The 24,864-nt window shown below is 41.7% G+C and overlaps 1 protein-coding gene across 1 annotated transcript; it reads right to left on the reverse strand.

Annotated features, from left to right (window-relative positions):
- Window positions 1-7,484: 7,484 nt before the first annotated feature.
- LOC116512378 (serpin B3-like) lies at window positions 7,485-13,253 on the reverse strand. The gene is given in 12 exon segments (XM_032222844.1): window positions 7,485-7,669; window positions 7,672-7,815; window positions 7,818-7,912; window positions 10,628-10,791; window positions 11,020-11,078; window positions 11,081-11,119; window positions 11,802-11,868; window positions 11,870-11,920; window positions 12,388-12,445; window positions 12,447-12,520; window positions 13,052-13,102; window positions 13,239-13,253. Coding segments are annotated over 12 exon segments (1,002 nt in total).
- Window positions 13,254-24,864: the final 11,611 nt, after the last annotated feature.

Below are 24,864 nucleotides of genomic sequence, written 5' to 3' on the forward strand. Positions count from 1 at the left end.
AATCAAGCTTTTTGATCGGGAGCTGCTTCTTGAGGCTTACAAGGGGGAAGAAATGGAAAAAAACAGCAACTAATGAGTGTGTCATTTTTTTAAAGTTATTTAAAACATAGTGGGGTTTGTATTTTTAGTATTATTCTTGCAATATGACAAGCAAAACTGCAGGAAGTGGGGACATGTCCATTTTGGGAACTCTTCCTTCTCTAAGAGAATCCTCTTTGTCTTGGAATATTTGTCAATAAACCATAAATTAATAGATCTTCCTGTCCCAGTAGCTTAATTGAGGTCGAGCATACCAAGGCACAAATGTAGAGCCATATTTGGTTATCACGACTCTTCTTGATTCTGATCATCTTGTCTCCTGAGGTTCTTCCATCACCTTGGCTACTTGTTAGGGTTATGATAATTTTCCAAAAAGAGGTTTGAAAACCATTGCTCTGTGTCATTTTTGCTGAGCTGGAGGGAATAAATATTCTAGCTGCTCATCCTCTCCCCTGCTTTACGTAAACACAGTCACTATACAAAGCTTTATATAATAATAATAACAGTAGACTTATATACCGCTTCATAGGGCTTTCAGCCCTCTCTAAGCGGTTTACAGAGTCAGCATATTGCCCCCAACAACAATCCGGGTCCTCATTTTACCCACCTCGGAAGGATGGAAGGCTGAGTCAACCCTGAGCCGGTGAGATTTGAACCGCTGAACTGCTGATCTAGCAGTCAGCCTGCAGTGCTGCATTTAACCACCGCGCCACCTTGGCTCATATAAAACTCAGGAAGATAGAAAAGACAGGCGTCTTCTATGGAGCATTGAATTATCAAGTCATTGCCGTTACTGGATGCCAAGAGGTTTTGTGTATGTGTGTCTGTTAATTACATATTAATTTTACTAGTTTTGGTGTAAATATTCTAATCCACCAGGAGTTTTGTTGGAATGTGTCTGTCAGTAAGAATGAAGATTAAGTAAGGAGGTACTGTACATAAGTACATGGTGACATGGTTATTGCAAAAATGCATAGCTTTCTTTACATTTGTTATATCCTTTCCTCACTGAAGATCCTTTCTAAAGGTTCCTTTCCAAAGAATTTTGGAAAGTCCAGCTGGGAAGAAAGGCTGCTAATAAGGAGAGATTTCCCCATGGTTCCATGCAGATATTCATGTGACAAGATACCAGGAAGAAACATTTTCTAGCAATAACATAGATGGAATTATATCTGTGACCTATAGTTAATAATTAAATAAAACTTAAAATAACAATTTTTAAGGAACGCAAGTCCTTGAGGACACCTACCGCTTTTATTTCATCAGCAGTTTTTCCTTTACAGCCAAGCAAGAGCAAGACTAATTCTATTTGTGCACCGAGTGTAGATATAAGACAATTTCCCCCAGGTTTCTCGTGAAGTAGCCTTTTGAAAAGTTCCAGACCAAATTTCTGATTAGCGACAACAAACGGTTTCATGGTGGAGCTATTAGTACCTGCAACAATAAAGAAATGAGATCAATAGTTTGACATTTGTTGTTTTTTTCCCTTTGTACAAGAGAGCAATGGAAAAATGAAAAATACATTTTCATAGCTTAGTCCTTCCCCTTTCTTTGTCCATATTCACACCAGTGGTGGGTTTCAAAAATTTCTGGAACCTCTTCTGTAGGTGTGGCCTGCTTTCCGGGTCCACTGGTGGAACCTCTTCTAACCGGTTCGGTAGATTTGACGACCAGGTTCTACTGAATAGGTGCAAGCCAGTAGGAACCCACCTCTGATTCACACTAATGTGAAAGGAGGAGGAGGAGGAGGAACCAAAGAGAGGCTTTTACCGGGCCTGCGCCCAACAGCCAGGACCGTCCTTGCGCCTCAAGCCACGTTTCTTCCTGCAATGTCCTTTGGGCAACTCGAGAGTTCTGCCTGACGCCCAAAGGAAGGCAACCTTTGTAGGAAGAAACGCAGCTTGAGGCTCTCTTCAGTTCCCTCCTCCTTCTCCTCCTTCCACAGCCTGTGCGACGCTGCTGCCGTAGGCCGAGAGCTGCCGCCGATGCTGCTGCACAGCTGAGGGAGGGAGAGTGAAAGCAGAGACAGGGCGCCAAGCTTTAGTTAAGGCAGGCAAGGGAAACTGCGAGCCGAAGGGAAGTCTTGCTGGGAAGACGCGGCAGCAGAGATTTAAAGGGCTCCCCCCTCCCCAGCCAGCCAGCCCAGCCAGCCCATTCCTCCCACCACCACCACTGTGTCCAACAGGCCAAGTTGCTGGGAGGAGAAAGTTTGGGCTGCAGAGCAGAGTTTGAACTGCTGAGTGATGTGCGGTGAGCTTCATGGCTGGTGAGGGTCCCGCTCTATGGCGGACGCGATGCCGGGGCTTCGGAGGGGCTTTTGCGCTTGCCTCACTGGCCATGAAGCTCACCGCACTTCACTGACTAAAACATATGAAGAACGGTTGCAGGAACTGGGTAGGTGTAGTTTAATAGAAAGAAGGACTAGAGGAGACATGATAGCAGGGTTCCAATATCTCAGGGGTTGCCACAAAGAAGAGGGAGTCAAGCTATTCTCCAAGGCACCTGAGAGTAGAACAAGAAGCAGTGGGTGGAAACAAATCAAGGAGAGAAGCAACTTAGAACTGAGGAGAAATTTCCTGACAGTTAGAACAATTAATCAGTGGAACAGAAGTTGCCTCCAGAAGTTGTGAATGCCCCAACACTGGAAGTCTTTAAGAAGATGTTGGATAGCCATTTCTCTGAAACGGTACAGGATTTCCTGCCTAGGCAGGGGGTTGGACTAGAAGACCTCCAAGGTCCCTTCCAACTCTGCTATAATAATAATAATCCTGATCCCCAGTGAAGCAATACAAAGCCCCTCTCTCCATTACTGTTATTCTGGCAAACAACAATTTGTTGACCACAAAAGAAAAGAGGATTTAAAAACACAGGTTCATGAGTCAGGAAAAAGATACCTTGATGTTCCCGCAGAGACCTGTCCTCGCGTCTTACCTCTTTCCTGTATTCAGCCTTGATGCAAAAGGGAAGGTTCCCCAAAGCTTCCTCACTTCAGATGTGATGCCGCGATCTGAGGCTGCCAGTGAGCGAGATGCCTTCAACAGTGAAGTGCAGGTATTTATAATGAACTCCTTCAACGCCCACCTCTGTTTACACAACGTTTGCATTTCTAATCTGCAGCAATTAGACTAAATCAAAATGCATGAGGAAAAGAGCATGCTGTGCAAGCTGGACATTTGTAATTATATAAACTAATTAGCATAGATTCCTACTTACGCTGCATATTTAATATGGGTATTATGAAGTTTACTTACATATTCAGTAGATGCCATGGAGAGCAGAACTTCAAAAGCTGGTACTTTTTTTAATAAAAAAAATTGAAAATGCTTGGGTAATGCCAGGCCCTCCTGAGACGGTAACTATCTTGTTTACTTGTTTGTTTGTTCAATTCCTAAGGCCTCTTATCTCTGTCAGTGATTCTGGGTGGCTTACAATTCAGAAAATATATTATGATTAAAAATTTTATATATATATATATGTATGTATGTATGTATGTATGTATGTATGTATGTATGTATGTATATATATATATAAAATTACAGGCTCAATTCCCAGTAAGGGTATGGCTAGCTGATGAGAGCTAAATAGCTTGAAATAGATCTATACTAGTCTCCCTTTATTTATTTATCAGCACAAATACAACACACACACACACACACACACACACACATATATATATATATTTAGTGTCACAACCCCTGGTAAGCCCCAATTATGGGAGGAAGCTAACTGCTTCCATCATCTGTCAATCGGCTCATCACAAGAGTCCATCATGACAGAAACCCAATATTTTTACTGTTGCCTTTGTTATATATGTGTTTTTTTTAATTTGTGCTGATAAATAAATAAAGGGAGACTAGTATAGATCTATTTCAAGCTATTTAGCTCTCATCAGCTAGCCGTACCCTTACTGGGATTCGAACCTGTGCTGTATTGCATCTTAGGCAAACGTCTTAGCCATTAAGCCACAGGTCTCCTCCTTATCAGCTGAAGCCAGGGAAGAAGGTATATATTTAGTGTCACAACCCCTGCTAGGCCCAATTATGGGAGGAAGCTAACTGCTTCCATCATCTGTCAATCGGCTCGTCACAAGAGTCCATCACGACAGAAACCCAATATTTTTATTGTTGCCTTTGTTATATTTGTGTTTTATTTATGCTGATAAATAAATTTTGTGCCTCCTCCCTTAATTAACCCAACACTGGGTTAAGGTTTCATGGGCCAAGGTTGTATATGGAGGAAAGTATGAGTGAAAGAGGCATTAAGGTTATGGGAGAGTAGTGACTCTTATGGTTCTATAGGAGCATTTAGAATTGAGGAAGGAAATTAATGGTAAGCCCATACAGATGTTACTAGAGTGATATCATTGACCACAACATCCATTTCCTTCCCATGCTGCACCACGCTATACTTCTACAGCTTCAACTGATATCTAATTAGCGGAAGGGAGTAGTACTTTGTGGAATTGTTGGTATATTTACTATGGTTTTTTTTAAAAAAATTAAAAACTTCTACATTACCAGATCATCCAAACTTCTCTTTATTCAACTACCTCAATTTAGTGCATTTGACTCTTGATGGTGTATACCTTTTGAGGGAGAGGGCTGAGACTTTGCTTCAGACATTAAGTGGCACTGACTTTCCTTTCTGAAAGCCGGGGGAACATTTTTCAAGCGTATAAAGCCCTCCACAGTTCTGCATAGGTCCTGGCTTCTAAATCCTAAGCTCCATTTTCAGACAACCAAGGGGTAACCCAGGGGGAATGTTAACATTCGTTTTGTGGATGTACTCATTCACGGAGGCTTCTTTTCTTTTGTGTCCAGGGTAAGTAAGAATAGCCCCAGAGCTGCGGTGCACCAAGAGGCCCGAGTCACCAAGGTTTCTTTCCCTGGTCTCTCTCCCTGCAGCACTCCCAGAACTCATACCTGGTCTGTGCTGGGTTTCCCCCACCTGCTATGGTAATCCTGTGCTCCTTATGTGGGATTCCTTCTGCTTCCCATTACATGACATAGCATCTTACAACAGCAACTGTTGTGGCCCAGCAGGAGCCGTTGGAGCTGCCACCAGACTCCGACAGTGAGGGGTTCTATGAGTCGGCTCTGGAGGATGTGGAGGACCCTGGGCAGGGTTCCGACTCCGAGCAGGGCGGAGAGAGGCTGGTTGGCCACCAGGAGGCACCTGAGCCTTGGACCAGTGGGGAAGAGACAAGGGAGTGTGATCCTGACGTCATGCAGTGGAGCAGTTGGGACGAGACAAGGGAGTTGGTCCTGGATGCCCGGCAACGGAGAGCTAATAGGCGTAAAGAACAGTTACGCAGTTACAGGAGATAATTGCACTCAGCTGGTAGTAATTAGGCTCCTCTCAAGACTATAAAAGGAATGATTGTGCACACGCCCCTTTTGCAGGAATCAACGTATTTACTAGAGCCGGAGAACTCTCGTGGCTAGCTTGGCAGGCTGGATTGCTGCCAAGGTTAGTCTGTGTCTTAATAAATCCTTGAAGTATCTTTGTCTCGGCGTGTGTGAAAAGGGGGGGGGTCAGAACAAGCCACCATACATGCCATAATTGTGGTCACTGAGTCATATGGTCACGTAAGGTCACGCTTTACAACTGCATTGAAATCCCAATCCCAACTGCAGTCATAAATCAAGGACTACTTGCACAGCCAATGCAAAGGACAGTAGGAATTATGATTCAGCAATATCTGGAAGTTCTTTGGTTCATTGTCCTCTGTCTGTTACGGTTCTGGTCAGATTGTGGATATTGGAGCCTACAGTGAATATTTGGAGCAACTCAAATGGGAAGTGGGAGGGTGAGATAACCAAATAGGCAGGACCTAGATATGGGGACAAAGGTTGCTTCTTTAGAAGAGTTTTGGAAGTGCAGAATTAAATATGAATAACAAATAAATCTGAGACCATTTGATGTACTGTATATGTTTATTCAGATATTATTGTAGTTTTATTCTCAAGAGATCACAAAGTATCTTTAGCCTAGACAGAGACAGGATCAGAATAAAACTAACTTGAAACATCAGTAGTCATCCTAAGCGATAGGCAAGCCAAAATGTCTCTGTACTGATTTTTAGTTATGAATGGAAGACAAAAGCAGTTTACTATGTACTCAAGTTTAAATTTTATAATCAGAAAACGGAAAGCAAGTCATCCATTGAAGCTTATACATTCAGAAACAACAGCAAGTTTAGTAGTGGGTTTTACCGCACTCTTCAATTGAAACCATTGGTTTCTTCTGTTTTAATTTAACAGAATGCATATCTCACACTTCTTCCATCACAGGTCTATTGTGTATATATATCAATATTAGCTAATTAATTATTGGGACATTGATGAGATCCAGGCCTGCTTTATGAGATTTCAAACTTTGTACGGGATATTTCTATTGTAAAAAAAAAAAAAAAAAAACCACATTATCAACCCCAAAGAGGTTGTAAGCAGGGGTTACTGCCGATTTGTAACCTGCGTGCAGCAATTCACAGAACAATTTACAGTGAACTGCGCACGTGCAGTCACTAAAATCCAAAATGGTGGCGATCAAGCGGCAGCAAGGGAACTGATTCGGGTGTGTGGCAGGCGTGGGTCGCTGTCGGTTCTGAGATCCAGGCCTGAATTCCACCACCGGTTCGGCCGAACCGGCAGCAACCCAAAACTCTGGTTGTAAGGTTCTCTGCTTGAGGCTTAATTTGTGGAAGTTGGTTCTAGGAGTCACTAACCCCCCCCCTCCATTTCCTTTATTTCTTTATGTCATCTCTCTATAGTTAAGGGCCCTGTGCCACAAGGACACAGAGATTTGTATACTTTGGATTCACACACACACATCAATGTGAAGGGGAGCTTCATTTCATTTATTGAATTTCTATGCTGCCCAATCCCGAAGGACTCCGGGCGGCTTACAGAAATGAAAAAATTAAAAGAATTTTAAAAACAATGGGACACAACAAAGTTAAAAAAGGAACACAACAAACACCCAATCAGGAGGGGGATGGACCTCAATCAAGGGTCAACAGCCCCCAGGCCTGCCGGAAAAAAGCCAGGTTTTAATAGCTTTACCGTAAGGCCATGAGAGTGGGTAGGGCCCGGATCTCTGGGGCAGCTCGTTCCATAGGGCCAGAGCGGCAACAGAGAAGGCCCTACCCCTAGGCGTCGCCAGCCGGCATTGTCCCGCTGAAGGCACCCGGAAGAAGGCCCATCCTGTGCGATCTTATTGGTCTAAAGGGAGAAGACGGTCTCGCAGGTATCCGGTCCTAGGCCGTGTAGGGCTTTAAAGCTGATAACCTTGAGCTTCAAGGCTCAATAAGCAAATAAAAACTGTAACCTCACAATTTGCTCTTTCTTAAGAGAGGAAATAACTTGTTAGCCAAGTTGAGAAGAGAATTTGGAATTCAGAAGTCTTGGTCACTTACAACAGAGAGAAATATGCATTTTAATATCTCAGCCCCTGGTATTTACGGTGAGAAAAATTTGCCAGCAAAAAAGAATGCTGTTGGTGGCATTATGTCTTATAAAGAACAAAAAAGGGTGATTCGCATTAAACTCGGGAATGATTTGTGCACTTACAGGAATTACAACTACACCAGTAGCAGCAGCTACTTCGGTACCTTCTTCATTCACTTCATATAAGCTTTATGATAAACCTGAGATATAACCAGATCCCTACTCCCAGCTATGCCAGATAAATCAGCTTTGTCTGACTTAAACACATCCTCCATTCCCATTTTACTTAAAGTAGAACCGAGCGAATATCTTTCTTCCACCTTGAATTTGGCAGGGAAACCCTGATCGATGTGTTCGGCATGCCTGTCGAACTGGTCCACTCTTGAAATTTTTCATAAGTGAGTTGCCATCGCAATCTGTCGGGTAAAGGGGAGCCAAGGTGGCGCAGTGGTTAAATGCAGCACTGCAGGCTACTGCTAGATCAGCAGTTCAGCGGTTCAAATCTCACCGGCTCAGGGTTGACTCAGCCTTCCATCCTTCCGAGGTGGGTAAAATGAGGACCCAGATTGTTGGGGGCAATATGCTGACTCTCTGTAAACCGCTTAGAGAGGCCTGAAAGGCCTATGAAGCGGTATATAAGTCTACTGCTATTGCTATTGCGTGTACATGGATGAAAAAGATATTTGGAAAAAGGGAATTAAGAAAGACTAAAATATGACTTCCTGTTTACTTCCCGTTATAGCATTATTCCTTCATAATAAGTAAACAGCAAATATATCTGCAAAAATATTTCTTTCTTTAAAAAAACCAAAAACAATTTGCAGGATGGTTTTAAAGAAGGGAGCTTCAAGACACCTAGCAGCACAAGCCAAATCTAAAATGAATATTTCGGTTCTGGAATCCTTATTGTAATGCCTGGGGGATGGAAAATCTGTCTCCAAAACTATGGACAAACATCTATCAGAGCAAGCCAAGCTCCAAAAACTGAAAAATCCCTGCCCTAATTGCTTTCTTTCTCACTGAAGTTTGGGAGCCAAGAATTGCCTACATCTGTTGGGAAGCGTGGCTTTTTAAAAACTTTGTTCTTAAACTGCATTCAAAATATGGACTGTTTTGTGTGTGTGTGTATGTGTGTGTGTGTACGTGCGTGCGTGTGTGTATGAAATATATATAACTATATTTCCTGTGGAGAAAGAGAAAAAGAAAACGTGAAGTGTCAGAAGCCATAGGCTCACAGCAGGGGTGGGTTTCTCGCCCCGTTCCAACCGGTTCGGTTGGAACGGGGCCAGTGGCGGTCCTCACGCACACGTGCACGCGCGCGGCGCATGCATGCGTACTAGTGTCTGTGCGATGCTCCAGCTGCTCCTGGAGGATCGCGCAGGCGCTGTATGTGTCCTGCGCATGTGTGGAAGTGCAGAACTCGTCAAAACCGGGTAAGGAGCGCAGGCGCGCGGGGTGGGGCCCTTCGCCGTTCCCGGTTTGCAGGGACCACCGCAAAGCGGTTGAAACCACCCCTGGCTCATAGCCTTCTGCCTGGGTCAAAGCTGAAGTTTGAAAATGTATGCTTTTGAGTTTTGCTTGGAAATTGTTTGGATGGTATGTGAACAGGCAAACAGTTTCTGAAGATTAATGCTGTTGGCCTTCAGAAAAGTCTTCTCTGAGCACTGTCCCTGAAGAGCTTTCTTTAAGCCAATGAAATAGGATTAACTTCTAGATTTGGATGACAAACTCCAGCTAGTCAAAGGCAGAAGGAAAAAAAAAAAATTGTCAAAAATCCTCATTCGGAGGCAGGCGGAAGGGACATGAAGAAGACGATGGAGGGCTGTTGCATGATAAGCAAAAATAGCTACTAAACAACTGAATTTTTAAACACTGGTCGAAATACTTGCAAAGCTTTTCTGCAATATTCAATTCTATCCTCAGAAAATGATCCAGGAATGAAAATTGGTCATAAATAAGCCTGCTTCTGCTCCCTAGCTCCAAAATTGTGCCAATATTAATGGCTAGTTTGCCTGATATGGAAAAGCAGTGGAAAAATAGTCGACTGGAATTGGAGAGACCTGAGTTCAATGGTCACATTCACCCCAGTGTACCTCAGTGGGAGTCTGTCTGTCTGTCTGCCTGTCCTCTGTATGAAAGTATGAAAGTATGAAAGTATGTATGTATGTATGTATGTATGTATGTATGTATGTATGTATGTATGTATCAGTGGTGGGATTCAGCAGTTCGCACTATCGGTAGAACCGGTTCGTCAAATCTACCGAACCGGTTAGAAGAGGTTCCACCAGTGGACCCGGAAAGCAGGCCACACCTACAGAAGAGGTTCCAAAAAATTTTGAAACCCACCACTGGTCCTTGGATATGATTATTCTACGCTATCATGCTCCTAGTTATAAACCTCAGTGCCTCTGTGAAAGGTAAGGATGACGACTGCGTTTGTGGGTGCAATCAGAACATTGCGTGTGTTGAAGTTGTTTTAACGCAAACCAAAGATGCCTTTTAAAAAACAGGTTTACATCCTATTCTTATGGATGCCAGTGCTGTGTGTGAGGTAATTTAAGGTGGTTCTGACAAGTGTCGTCGGCATCTTCATATCCGGACACATGGGCAGCAAGCCACTCCCATCTGGTCACATGGGCGGCAAGCCACTCCAACAAGGAGGCCACACCCACAGAGTAGGTTCGAACAATGTTTGAAACCCACCACTGGTATGTATGTATGTATGTATGTATGTATGTATGTATGTATGTATGTATGTATGTATGTATCATGGTGGGATTCAGCCAGTTCGCACCACTTCGGGAGAACCGGTTGTTAACTTTCTAGGCAGTTTGGTGAAATGGTTGTTGGAAGAAATCATCAGGGCAGAGAAGCGGTTGTTAAATTATTTGAATCCCACCACTGGTGTGTGTGTGTGTGTGTGTGGTGTGTGTTTGTGTTTGTCAAAATAAGAAATGAATGAGAAAAAAAATAGGGAATGAGAAAATGAATGAGAAAAAAATCATAATTAACATTTGGGAACCACTTAAGAATATGTAATCCGAGGCCTTTCTTAGCAATAAAATTATTCCAACGATGCATAGCAAGTTCATTTGAATCTCTTTCTGAATGATTTCAGAACTCAGATTACCTCTTTTGTGGTTCCATTCTCGTCCGGTAGAAGGATGACCATACCTAGCTCTTTCTTGTCATAGGGAATCTCAGGACTTCCATTGGTGGGTTTGTTATTTTTAGCATAATTAAATCTGCCCATTGAAACCATCATTGCACTTTTTTGCGGGCTCCTATAACGAATAAAGTAATGCTTACATAAAGCAATATAACGTGAGAAATCATAACATGAATACTGATTGCAATTGCAGCTATAATAACAGATTCCCATTTCAGATCCTATTGGTGCAGGACAAAGCTCATTGTATAAACAAGGATTTTATGGTTCCCAAATGTTCACAAAATGGTTATTTTTAGTTGTTTAATTCATTGTGCAGCAACTGATACATTTTCATTCTCATGGGTTTTTCAGGAACTATACCTTACTGGTCCAAAAGTCTGCTTCTTGTGTGTGCTTGGGATTAAATTCCGTCTTCCACTTCCTTTGAAATATATAGCATTACCAAGACTAATTGCAGTAGCTTTGGAAGTGAGTCATCAGGAAGCAGATCCTTAATTTACCTTTTAAAAAAGTAATAACATTAAAAATGTTTCGGTAAGAGACAGATGTTTATCAACAATACATGCCTTTCTACAACACATTTTTTTGAGTAAGAATACCGAAAAAAGAATTAAAAAAGGATTAAAACAAGCTGAAATCTTTTCTACCTTTATAAATTTTAAAGTTTGATGGGTACAAAAACTTTCTCCTAAAGTTAGAGGATCAGTGAAAGGGTGAAATGGTATCTGTTCGGGCTGGTTCGCCCAAACCCGTAGTAAAAAATGCTTTAAAAAAGTAGAAACTCAGCTGTGCACAATGAACTGTGTGACAATCAGCTGTGCTTTTAAAAAAAAACTTATTTAAAGCATTTTTACGACCTATTCGCCCAAACCCGTAGTAAAAAATGCTTTAAAAAAGTAAAAAAAAAAAAGTTCTGATGATCAAGTGTGTGACCATCAGACTGTGCCTGATTGTCTGTGAGGTTCCTGCTTGGTGCAGGGGGCATTTTGTATGAAGTCCAGCTGCTTGTACATTGTGTGTGAGTGAGTTGTGCAGCCATTCCCCGCACGGTCACATGACACCAAGCCACGCCCACCAAGCGATGCCCACAGAACCGGTAGGGAAATTTTTTGAATTCACCACTGAAACCTATGGTTTCTTACCATTTGGTTGACTTTCAACCCAGGAGTTAATTTTCTTTCTAACTTCCTCCGTGGCATTCACAATGTCAAACAGTTTCCAATTCTGCATGATAAAGCTCCTTAATGCACTCCATGTATTGCTGCACAGAATGAAAAAAAAAAAGTATCCGCATATTATTCCCTTATTATTATCATATATACTCAGTAGTTGGTACTGGTTATTTGCCAAATTGGACCTAACCAACTCTGAATGATGCTCAAAATGTTAATTAGGATCCAAATCAATATGGCATGCTGAGAAGTTGAAAATAATCTGAGAAAACTACATTGTGTTTACAAAACTGCATTGATGTCTTGCGTGCAGCTCCAAGAAACATCAGTGCTAATGTGATCCCTCTTTCGACCACTCATTATTTTAAATATTTAATAATAGAACATGGAAATTCTCAGTGAAAAGGAAGGGGGGACAAGATTTTGTCCCAGTAACCCCAAACATCTAATTTGGCTATCTACACTTACTTCTAAGGATGGAGAATAAAGTTTACTTGTACCCTGAATAGATCAGAATTTCACATAGAGTGAAAAGGATGGGAAGTTTTTTGCTCACCTGGAGAAATTCGTGAGTGTTCGATCCATACAGCCGATTGGCTGTGCTCATGTATAACTTTAGCAGGTTGGTTAATGGCTGATAGGAGTTCCTTGAACTGTTTGTGCGGTCCCCCAGGTTTGTCACACTGAGCCTTCAAAAACCAAAGACAGGACATTACATTCATAGGCACACATTTGGCCACTATTCCAAGACATTTACAACCAAATGCTGATGCACATACCACACCCCTACATGTGTGGGTTTCTGTACTGCATATGTGTATATTAGTGGTGGGATTCAAAAGTTTTCATACTGGTTCTGTGGGGCATGGCTGGGTGAGTGTGGCATGGCTTGGAGTGGGCCTGGCTTGGTGGGTGTGGCATGGCTTGGTGGGCAGGGCGTGGCTTGGTGGGCATGGCTTGGTGGGCGTGGCTGGGGAAGGATACTGTAAAATCCCCAATTCCCACTCGATCAGCTGGACTTGGGAGGGCAGAGAATAGATGGGGCGTGGCCATCCAGAGGTGGTTTTCACCTGTTTTCCAAACTACCAAAAATTTCCGCTACACGCGTCTCCAGAACTGGTCAGAACCTCTGAATACCACCTCTGGTGTATTGCGCATATACACATGTGTGCTTGTGTGTAAATTTGTGATAAAATGAAATTTAATGAACATTTTCTTACAGGCAAGTTTGTCAATGTCCTGGACTGCTGTGATTTATCAAAATGAAGGACCTGCAAACAAACAGATTGGAGGTTGTGAACTATGTCGCTATTTCTTCTGTCATGATTCAATTCCTTGGAAACTCCTAGAAAAATGCATCCTTTTTTTTCCAGTGCCCAGGAGAACATGGAAGAGTGATTCTAATACCACATAGGCCAACATTCTTTCACCAGATATTGTCCAATTGTTTGAGTCGTAATCTCTACCACCCCAATTCATCTGACTTATCAGCAATATCAATATCAATAGCATTTACAGGTTGGGGAGAGAAGCCTAGTGTAAGGGAGTCTGAGAAAAATTAAAATAAAATAAACAGAATAAAATTTATGACTTATTTTTCTGAATTTCTTTTTAGAAATGTCACTTTAGCGAATCAATTACAGTTATGAGTTCTTGGATTTGCCTTCACTTTACGTACTCCTTGATTTCCTTATGCTAACTCTCAACCTTCTCTGAATGGAGAGTGGACAGCTTTCTCAAAAGGAGAGTCATAAGTAGAAAATACTTCTGATTATCAGGAAGATTCCTACTTTTCCCATTTCAGCAGCAGTTTTAACCTCTGGCAACCATAATAGACCATAGCTAAAGCCACTGAGATACTCAACGGAGAGAAAAAAGATGTTTTTGTTGGGATTGGATTTTCCTTCCATCATTTTTAAGAAGTCCAAATGAAGTTGGTGTTTGCTTCAGCAAGACTGGCCCATGGTAGAATGAGTACCTAGAAAAATTTGCAATCATTGTAGATGGTTTCTCTAACTTTATTTAGTACTATATAGTACTTAATGTGATTAAATCTTGTGAAATGATTGAAGGAGGAAAGAAAGAACAACTACCCATAATTAACCAGTAATGCTGTTCTCCCACTGCATAAATACAGCAACTGTGATTTCAAAGAATTTTTGTATGGCTTAGCATGGTGAATGATCTCAACCAATTGAGAATTAACCATATTTTTTTGGAGTATAAGGCACACACCTTTCCCCCCCCCACCCAAAGAGGGTGAAAATCTGGGTGCATCTTATACCGAAGGTAGTCCCACCCACTCTCTGGCCCCCACCTGCAAGTGGCCCAGATCGCAGTGCAGAATTGCAGCACAAAAAACACTTTCCTCCCCGATTTCGGTGGAGGCCAAAAAAGTGGCTAACTGCCTGAAAAACACCATTTCAGGAGACGGGGATTGCCAAGCATCCCTCCCTCATGCTGTGGAGGCAGCAGCGGTGAGGGTGCTGCTTGGAACCTGCCGAAACTGCCTGCCCCCCCACATTTTCATGAGTTTAGTTAGTTTAGGTTTAGTTTTATTGATCTTGTATGCCGCCCACATCCCGAAGGACCTCCGGGCGGCTTACAATAAAACAGGGAGGGGGATAATACACAAAACAACATATTAAAATATACAACAGTCACAATTTCCGAGGGGCTGGATATTTCGAGAGCCCCCGGCCTGCTGAAGCAGCCAGGACTTAACGGCTTTGCGGAAGGCCGGGAAGGTAGTAAGGGTCCGGATCTCCATGGGGAGTCATTCCAGAGGGCTGGAGCTGCGACAAAGAAGGCTCTCCCCCGGGGAGTCCGCCAGCTGACATTGGTTGGCAGATGGAATCCGGAGGAGACCTAACCTGTGTGATCGAATCGGTCTATGTGAGGTGATCGCAGGAGGCGGTCTCTCAGGTACCCAGGTCCGATGCCATGAGGGTAATTTTATCAGGGAATCCGGCCAATGGGCGGTGGCTGGAAAGCGGGGATGTTTGCTTTTGGAACTCTTGCTCAGCTCCCGGGCATGGAGAGGGCTTAGACGGTTTGTTTTAAAACGGATAAAAAGATCTGTGCTGCTCGTATCAAAATCCGAGTGGAAGTGAGGACGCTGCTCCCCCTGATGCGGTAGGCAGAGGCAGAATTCTTTTTTTCTTGTCTCTCCCCCTCCCCCACCCCAAATTAATGCATCTTATATTCCGGTGCGTCGTATACTCCAAAAATATGGTATGTTCATCTGTTGTCACACTAAGTTGTAAATGTGAAATAAGGTTACAGGGATGAATCTTTAAAGTTGAGCAACATGTTCCTGTATTTGGGGTCATTAATAGAAAGGAGACATTGAAGAGTCAGTTCTAAACACAGTTTGCATCTGAAGAATTGAGCACTGTTGTCCACAATCACAATTTGGTCATTGGGTTTGAACTAGCAAGTTACCCTTGTTTAAATCCTTTTTAACTTTAAAAAAGATACACGATTTCCTTTCAATTTTAGTAGCAATCATTGTTGATGCTATAAGTATTCTTCCAGAACTTAGAAAGGTTTTTTTTTAAATAAAAAAATAAAAAAAATGGAAAATGAAATCATTGACCTTGCTCATTGTAGGAATCCTGTGGAAATGGAAGATGCAACTTGTGTCTTACTATAACATGAATTTAGGAAGAATCACATTGCCTATTGCCGAGTGCTCCATAATTCATGGATGTACAATCACATCATCTCCCCAAGGGAGCAGTTTACACTCAAGTAACATTCAAGTCAAGTCAACCAATCAATCAATTATGCTGTGTATTTTCGTCACTTACTTCAATCTCATCACAACCATTACCATGATATATATAAAGGTAAAGGTTCCCCTTGCACATATGTGCTAGTTGTTCCCGACTCTAGGAGGTAGTGCTCATCTCCATTTCAAAGTCCGAAGGAGCCAGCGCTGTCTGAAGACATCTCCATGGTCATGTAGCCATGGTGGAGGGCACACGGAACGCTGTTACCTTCCCACCAAAGGTGGCCCCTATTTTTCTACTTGCATTTTTATGTGCTTTCAAACTGCCAGTGTTGGCAGAAGCTGGAACAAGTAACGGGAGCTCCCTCCGTTACGTGAAGCTAGGGATTTGAACTGCTGAACTGCCGACCTTTCTGATTGATAAGCTCAGTGTCTTAGCCACTGAGCCACCATGTCCCTCCCTCCATATGCATGCATGCATGCATACATACATACATACACATACACATCAATAAAATATAAATATAAATGTAAATGTAAATGTAAATAGAAATAGAAATGTAAATAGACAATAGAAATAGAAATAGAAATAGAAAATAATTATAGGATAAGTATAAGTATAAAGTACAAGTACAAGTACAAGTACAAGTACAAGTACAAGTAGAAATAGAAATAGAAATAGAAATAGAAATAGAAATAGAAATACACATCATATACACATACACATACACATACATATACATACATACACACACACACACACACACAAACGGTTACCTATACAATTGAAAGATGGATGAAAAGCGGGTCTCACCTCACTTATTTTGGTCCAAGGGAACAGCAAATCTGTTACCAGATCTGGAATGGAAACAAAAAGAATTCTGTCCCTCTTTTTATTTTACTATATAGTCACCACCCTTCCCTCTACTTTCCTGGCACTTGGTTGAGAATAGATGTAGAAATAATAGGCTTTTGAAAGTCCTTCTGATTATTATTTTTTTAAGTTCTTCATTTCACAATAAATCTTGGCTGAATAATCCCGATATTGCTTATAAGATGTTCAACTTTGTCTTGGGACACGATTAGCTAATTCCCAAACTGGAATCCCTCATGTTATTTTGGCTTTGAAACTGCCTTTGGTGACCACAACCTGATTTATAATGGAAGGGCAAATCAGCATGCTCGCTTGCCTTGCTGAGGAACCCAAAGGACAAATGATTTGGTTTTATCATCATTTTTTTTTCTTATACATTGATTGGTACAAAAAAAAAAAAAAGAAATGAATGGAAAAACACTACTTCGAAATGCCAATGGAAATGGGCCTGGAAATCATAATGGAATATGCTATCAAGAGGGCAAGATAGTGAGATATTGGAACATTTTCATTTTAATGTTTAAATACTTTACATCATGCAGTCAGTTTACAACCATCTGAAAGTAAAAGGTAAAGATTCCCCTCGCACATATGTGCTAGTTGTTCCCGACTCTAGGGGGCGGTGCTCATCTCCGTTTCAAAGCCGAAGAGCCAGTGCTGTCTCCGTGGTCATGTGGATGGCATGGCTAAATGCCGAGAGGCGCACGGAACGCTGTTACCTTCCCACCAAAGTGGTCCCCTATTTTTCTACTTGCATTTTTAACGGGCTTTCAAAGTGCTAGGTTGGCAGAAGCTGGGACAAGTATAATGGGAGCTCACTCCATTATGTGGCACTAGGGGATTCAAACCACTGAACTGCCGACCTTTTGATTGACAAGATCAGCATCTTAGCCACTGAGCCACATCATCCCCATTATCTAACTAGCTAGATAAGGGGGAAAAACTCCACAAAAAACCCTTTAATGTTGTGATGTTTAATAAATTTATGGCAACCCAATCCCGAAGGACTCCGGGCGGCTTACACAACACATTTAAGAAATAGAAGTTAAAGCACAAAAACATAGATTAAAAAGACCACAACATACACCCAGTCTGATCGGGCTGGAACTCAATCGTGAGTTCAACAGCCCAGGGCCTGCCGGAATAGCCAGGGTCTTAAGAGCCTTTCGGAAGGCCATGAGAGTGGGTAGGGTCCAGATCTCTGGGGGTAGCTCATTCCATAGGGTTGGAGCGGCTACAGAGAAGGCCTCCCCCGGGTAGTTGCCAGCCGACATTGTCTGGCTGACGGCACCCGGAGAAGGCCCTCCCTGTGCGATTTTATCGGTTCGTTGGGAAGTATGTGGCAGAAGACGGTCTCTGCAGATATCCGGGTCCTAGGCCATGTAGGGCTTTAAAGGTGATTAATTTCCCATTTTGTCTAAACTAGGAAACAAGATAGTCTGCCAAAACCAGGATTAGTTTCAACCATTTTCAAGTCAGAATTTATATTCTGCATTACTACAAAGCTGGAAATTCTGTTTTTGCAGTTGCAATGAAGTGAAGTTTCCTAGAGAGCCAATATTACTGGAACTGGAAGTTGGAAGTTGTTGAACAGATTTATCCATTCAGAAAGCAAACCAAGAGAAGAGACCTGGACTCTTAATTTTGCTGTCTAGTGATATCTAAGAACATGTTTGTAACTGGTTTTGTTTTTCGGCTAAAATACTACTGATATGTTTCACTTATGAGATGGTACTAACTGCTTAATCTGTCATTTTTATTATCTTTAAAAAAACTCATATGGATTATATGTTGACAAGCATTACTGGGTGGAAGATGTTAAAACTTTTGGAAAATAAATGCAGAAATTGTACTTAGAAACCTGGAACTAATCACTTAATATTCTTTTTAGAACTTATTCCGTGAGAAATGAAGAATGCGTTATTTTACAGTGGAAAAAATAGCAAGCCGGGAAAAACTAAACAGAACTGGTTCTAAATTTTGGGCTTAATTGAAGTTGCAAAGGTGTGATCTCACTCCTAAAGTGGATGAGAGGCAAAATAGCCAATTGGGAAGCATACAGGTAGAGCTCAATGTTGTTGTTGTTAGTTGCGAAGTTGTATCCAAACCATCACGATCCCATGGACAACTTCCTCCAGGCCTTCCTGTCCTCTACCATCCTCTGGAGTCCATTTAAGCTCACACCTACTGCTTTGGTGACTCCATCCAGCCCCCACATTTTCTGTCGTCCCCTTCTTCTTTTGCCCTCAATCTTTCCCAGCATTAGGCTCTTCTCCAGTGAGTCCTTCCTTTCATTAGGTGGCCAAAGTAACTGAGTTTCATCTTCAGGATCTGGCCTTCTAAAGAGCAGTCAGGGTTGATCTCCTCTAGGACTGACCGGTTTGATCGCCTTGCAGTCCAAGGGACTCGCAGGAGTCTTCTCCAGCGCCATAGTTCAAAGGCCTCCATTCTTTGGCACTCAGCCTTTCTTATGGTCCAACTTTCACAGCCATACGTTGCAACTGGGAAAATCATAGCCTTGACTATAAGCACTTTTGTTGGCAGGGTGATGTCTCTGCTTTTTTTAGTATGCTGTCTAGATTTGCCTTAGCTTTCCTCCCCTCTTTTAATTTCTTGGCTACAGTCCCCATCTGCGGTGACCTTGGACCCCAGGAAAATAAAATTTGTCACAACCTACATTTCTTCCCCATCAATTTGCCAGGAATTGAGAGGGCTGATGCCACGATCTTAGCTTTCTTAATGTTGAGTTTCAAGCCAACTTTTGCACTCTCCTTCTTCACCCGCATCAAAATTTCCTACCCTTGACAAGATAAAGTTATGAAAGGACAGAGATTTGTTTATTTATATTATTATAAAAGAATCCCATGAGTATGATCAGCTCCTGCAGTGAATAACAATGATAGCTTTGAAGACATTTTTTCAACCATCATTAGAGAAGAGGAAGGGAGGAAGCCACTTAAGATTGCCCCAACTTGATTCTTGATTCTATTTTGTATAAAAGGGGGAAGAGAAAGAAACTCTAGCGGGCTTTCTGTTATTATAGTTTGCAACAGTAGAGTTTTAGTAGTCCTTGTGATGGCTATTTCCTGACCTGGTCTACCTGATTTTTCCAGGTGTTCATGCCTTATGTTGGTATTGGAGGTAGAGTTGGGCAACCCAACTTTTATGTATAAAGGGAAGCCAGAGAAATAAAAGTTTGAGGTGTGAGTTAGCAGAAAAACTGTCAACATTGTTGAAAGAAGGAGGGCTATGTACAAATTTCTCTCCTGAGAAATAGCTTCCGGCTGAAATCAAACCAGCTTCCCATGGGCTCTGTTGAAATATATATTTTTAAGTTTTGCAAAGCTTCTAATGTTGTCATACAGGAACTCGTATTCATTTCTTCAAATGGTAGGTATTTAACAGCAACAATATAGATCCAATTCCCTGCAGACTGATGGGATGGATCAGCCACATAGCGAATGGGTTTGAAGAGATAAAAAATAAGTTTTTGCCAAGAGCTTCCTGAATCAGCAAAAGGCAGCTCCTATAAAACTCTGTTTATTATACTATTATTTTAAAAAACCCTCAATATAAATAGTTTGACTTTGACTTATGACCACAACCGAGCCCAAAATTTCTGTTGCTAAGTGAGTTTTGCCCCATTTTATGACCTTTCTTGCCACAGTTGTTAAGTGAATCACTGAAGTTGTTAAGTTAGTACACTGTAGTTAAGAGAATCTTGCTTCTCCATTGACTTTGATTGTCCGAAGGCCACAAAAGGTGATCACCTGACCCAGGAACACTGCCACTGTTATAAATATGAATCAATTCACTGAAATTGAAATGTAATAAATTTGTATGCCGCCCAATCCCATAGTACTCTGGGCGGCTTACAGAGACAAGATAAAAAAGTTAAAATTAAGAATAAAAACAATTTTTAAAATAACACACCCATCCATTCAGTCTAGGTGGGGCTGGACATTGATCAACAGCCCCAGGCCTGCCGGAACAGCCAGGTTTTGGTGGCTTTTCGGAAGGCCATGAGTGGAAAGGGTCCGGATCTCTACAGGTAGATCGTTCCACAGGGCCGGAGCAGCTACAGAGAAGGCCCTCCCCCGGGGGGCCGCCAGCTGGCATTGTCCGGTCGACGGCACCCGGAGGAGGCCCAACCTGTGAGATCTTGTTGGTTGTTGGGAGGTATGTGGCAGGAGGCAGTCTCTCAGATAGCCAGGTCCTAAACCATGTAGGGCTTTAAAAGTAATGACTAGCACCTTGAAGTGCGTTCGGAGACCAATAGGGAGCCAGTGCAGCTCGCGGAGGATGGGTGTAACATGGGTGTATCTAGGTACACCTAATATCGCTCGCGCGGCTGCATTCTGGACCAACTGTAGTCTCCGAACACTCTTCAGGGACAGCCCCATGTAGAGCTCATCAATAAAGTCTGGATTTTGATCATATGTCACGCGCTCATTTATGCCATAAGTGTGAAAAATGGTCATGTCACTTTTTCCAGTTCCGTTGTAACGTTGAACAGTCACTAAACAAACTGTTGTAAGCTTTATCAAAGCAACAACTTCTCAGTCTCTGTACGAATTGAAGGTTTCCTTGAAAAGTTAGTAGGAACTCACTGTTTCGACTAAGCCAGGATTCTACAAACTTGGCAACATTAAGATTTATGGATTTCAAATCTTAATGTTGAAGTTGAAGCTCACAGGTCTTAAAGCTGCCAAATTTGGAGATCCCCGCACTAAGTTATTCAAAGAGCAGGAGACAAAAGAGTTGAAAAAGCAGTTCCAAACAAGCAGGTATGAAACATATACTGTGGAATGTGGGTTTCATACCTGCTGTTTCCTAGTGACGAGAGAATACATACTGGTTCACGTCACAATATAGAAAATCATAATAGAAATAGAGGTTTTAATAGAAATAATATTTTAGGATCTTATGCAAAGCTTCAATACTCAAGTGTAGACACATCAAATTAAGCATAGATGTTTCTAACTGCAATAAAGTAATGGTTTGGTCTTAGGGTTGCCAAAGAACAAGCATAGTGACATTGTCGGCTGGCGGCTCCCCGAGGAAGGGCCTTCTCTGTAGCTGCACCGGCCTTGTGGAACGAGCTACCTGCAGAGATCTGGATCCTTACCACTCTCCCGGCCTTCTGTAAAGCAACCAAGACCTGGCTGTTCCGGCAGGCCTGGGGCTGTTGATTAATATCCAGCCCCACTTGATTGAATGGATGATAGATTAATTTTAATAATTGTATTTTTTAAATTTTTATATGTTTTTACTTTTGTTGTGAGCCGCCCAGAGTCCCAAGGGAGTGGGCAGCATACAAATCTTATTAAAGTTAAAGTCACCAAGATTTTATCACAATGGGAAAATAATAGCCTTCCTTATAAAGCAAAGGGACAAGACTGCTATTCTGACCTTGAGCATCCATACTTTTTTTAAAAATGTTCAAACACATTTTAAAGTATTTTCTAATGCTTTTAAGGCATGCCTCATTATTACTATCACTATTAATATTATACACAGGAGTTTCACATTTGAGAAAAACAACTGATGCATATTTTATGAACTACCATCAGAGTTCCTGGAACTAAAAAAAAAAAAGGTTTTTTCATGCTGGTTACTTTTGATCTTCTTCCCAGATAACAGTAGATCAGAAAAGATGACGAACCCTTATGCTCTAATAGCTTTGAGATTGAACTTCTCAACTTGGACAAATCAGAGCAAAGGTGGCATGTTTAACTCAGAAACCTCTTAACATTTTGCTCTAATTTAGGGGACATTTGGATTTTGCAGTTCAGAGACAAAGGGTCTGAAATTATTTCTTTCTTTCTTCAGTTGTTTTACACTGCTTTTACAACACTCACTTTGGTTAAGCGTCTGACCGATACAGGCAAAAATGAAAGCAACAAAATCTTCATCTATAGAAGTATGATCTTTTCTCAATTTATCTGCAAGCGCTCTATGAGACGTTCCTTTAGTTGATGGAGGTAAAGGTGAAGGTTCCCCCGCACACCGTGCTACTCATTTCGGGCTCCAGGGGGCGGTGCTCATCTCTGTTTCTAAGTTGACAAGCCAGCACTATCCAAAGACGTCTCTGTGGTGGGCATGGCGTGACTAAACGCTAAAGGCGCACGGGGCGCTGTTACCATCCCACCAAAGTGGTCCCTATTTTTCTACTTGCATTTTTTACATGCTTTTGAACTGCTAGGTTGGCAGAAGCTGGGACGAGTAACAGGAGCTCACTCCATTACGCGGCGCTAGGGATTCGAACAACTGAACTGCCGACCTTCTGATCAACTATCTCAGCATCTTAGCCACTGAGCCACTGTGTCCCTCGAAGCTATACATCTGTACGTAAATGCAGGTTTAATATTTGATGATTGAATCTCCCACACCCTCTTCTTCTTTTCACAGCAAGATACTCATGCCTGTGCTGTTAGTGATTCATTCTCCAACTATTCAATTACAGTCACCTATTTCCATTGTTATTATGTTCATTGTTGCCATCTAGTTTAAGTCATATTCTTGTTACATTCCAGATGTTCCATAGGGACAGTTCATTGGCAAAAAATATATTACATCAGATAAATGTTGAGAAACTGGTTTCTAAGGGAGTGGTAAAAAGTCCTATATAATCAGAATGATTTCCTCATGAGCTTATAGTGAAGAGACTGCCTGTTCTATTTAGTTGATTTTAAAAAAAGGTATGTAAAATTTCAGATTGCCAATTTTGCTTTTGTTGTTTCTAGTTACGCCAATATACTAAGGGTATTTTATTTTTCATTATGGGGATGATGACAACAGAAGATATGCTTTAGAGATGCTTATAACCTACATTCATAACCATGTCTCCAAATTAACCCTGTGTATGTTTATTTAGAAATCTAAACTGGGTCAATCGGACTCATTTCCAAGGAAGTTTCTTATTAGGCTGCCATGAAAATCCCATCACAAATTGTGCACTTGTAACTGGGGTTTAATTATTTTATTGTTATTATTTATTAATAATAATGTCCCAATAAGATGACTCTGGATGGCTTACAGATCATAAAAATAAATAAAATAGCAGGTAATTTCTTTTTTAAAAAACTATGCAAATCAAAACTTTAAAATAGTACTGCAGGCCACTTTAGCTGACTGTTATCTGCAGTTCAGCGGTTCTAATCTCACCAGATCAAGGTTGACTCAGCCTTCCATCCTTCCGAGGTGGGTGAAATGAGGACCCAGACTGTGGGGGCGATATGCTGACTCTGTAAACCGCTTAGAGAGGGCTGAAAGCCCTATGAAGCGGTATATAAGTCTAACTGCTATTGCTAAAAATTAAACAAAAAATAGGAACCAAGAGATGGACAGCATAATGACAATTTTTTCTTACCCATGAACCATCTTCAGCAGTGAGTGCTCTCCTTTCAGGGCTTCAACCCAGCCAGCAAAATTAGGTTTTAATGCCCTTCTGGAAGGCCAAAAGGGTGGGAGCAGTTCTCACCTCCAGTGGTGGAATGTTTCACAGGTTCGGGGCCACAGTGGAAAAGGCTCTTCTCCTTGACTCCTACTGGATGGGGTCCATAGGAGGCCTCTTTTGGTGACACAAATGGGCTAGAGCTATTTAGGAGAGATGGCTTCTCTTTAGTGGTTAGCTTATGAAGGTCTGTGTATCAGCCAACTTAAAGGTACTTTATGAAAAGTTGAAAAGTGTATATAATAGGCATTTAGTTGGCATAGCAGGGTTGAAGAGCCAAGGTGGCACAGTGGTTAAATGCAGCACTGCAGGCTACTTCAGCTGACTGCAGTTCTGCAGTTCAGCGGTTCAAATCTCACCGGCTCAAGGTTGACTCAGCCTTCCAGCCTTCCGAGGTGGGTAAAATGAGGACCCGGATTGTTGTTGGGGGCGATATGCTGACTCTGTAAACCGCTTAGAGAGGGCTGAAAGCCCTATGAAGCAGTATATAAGTCTAACTGCTATTGCTATTGAACTAAACTATGAATTAGTGAAATTAATTAGTAAAGACTATGGTGCAGATGAAAGGCAAGACTGGACTTGACAGTTTCTTGAGAATTAGAGAGAATTAAATCATAGCAGAAGGAATCAGCCAAAGGAGAAAGCATGCTAACCAATCCAGAAGCGCAATTCTCATGAATCAACGTCACAAAGAATGACTCATTTGAAACCTAGGGGCAAGTTTCTATTGTCTCAGTAAATATTTGACGTTTTGAGGAATGTTATCATAATTATAATCAGTAAGCTGAAAGGGACAAATGTTTAAAGGTATACGTGACTGGCTGTATAAATATTTTTTTTTTTTTATTAAATCATCAATCACTGTTTGGGGTGGCTTCAGAGGGTATTATGTTAAGCTTACTGGAAATTAAGCAATAAGCAATTGTTCTCTTGTCCATTAAGAGCTAACATACTAGAGAAATTCTACAGT

This window comes from Thamnophis elegans, chromosome 8 (assembly GCF_009769535.1).
Source record: "Thamnophis elegans isolate rThaEle1 chromosome 8, rThaEle1.pri, whole genome shotgun sequence".
In the NCBI taxonomy this organism is placed as follows: Eukaryota; Metazoa; Chordata; class Lepidosauria; order Squamata; family Colubridae; genus Thamnophis; species Thamnophis elegans.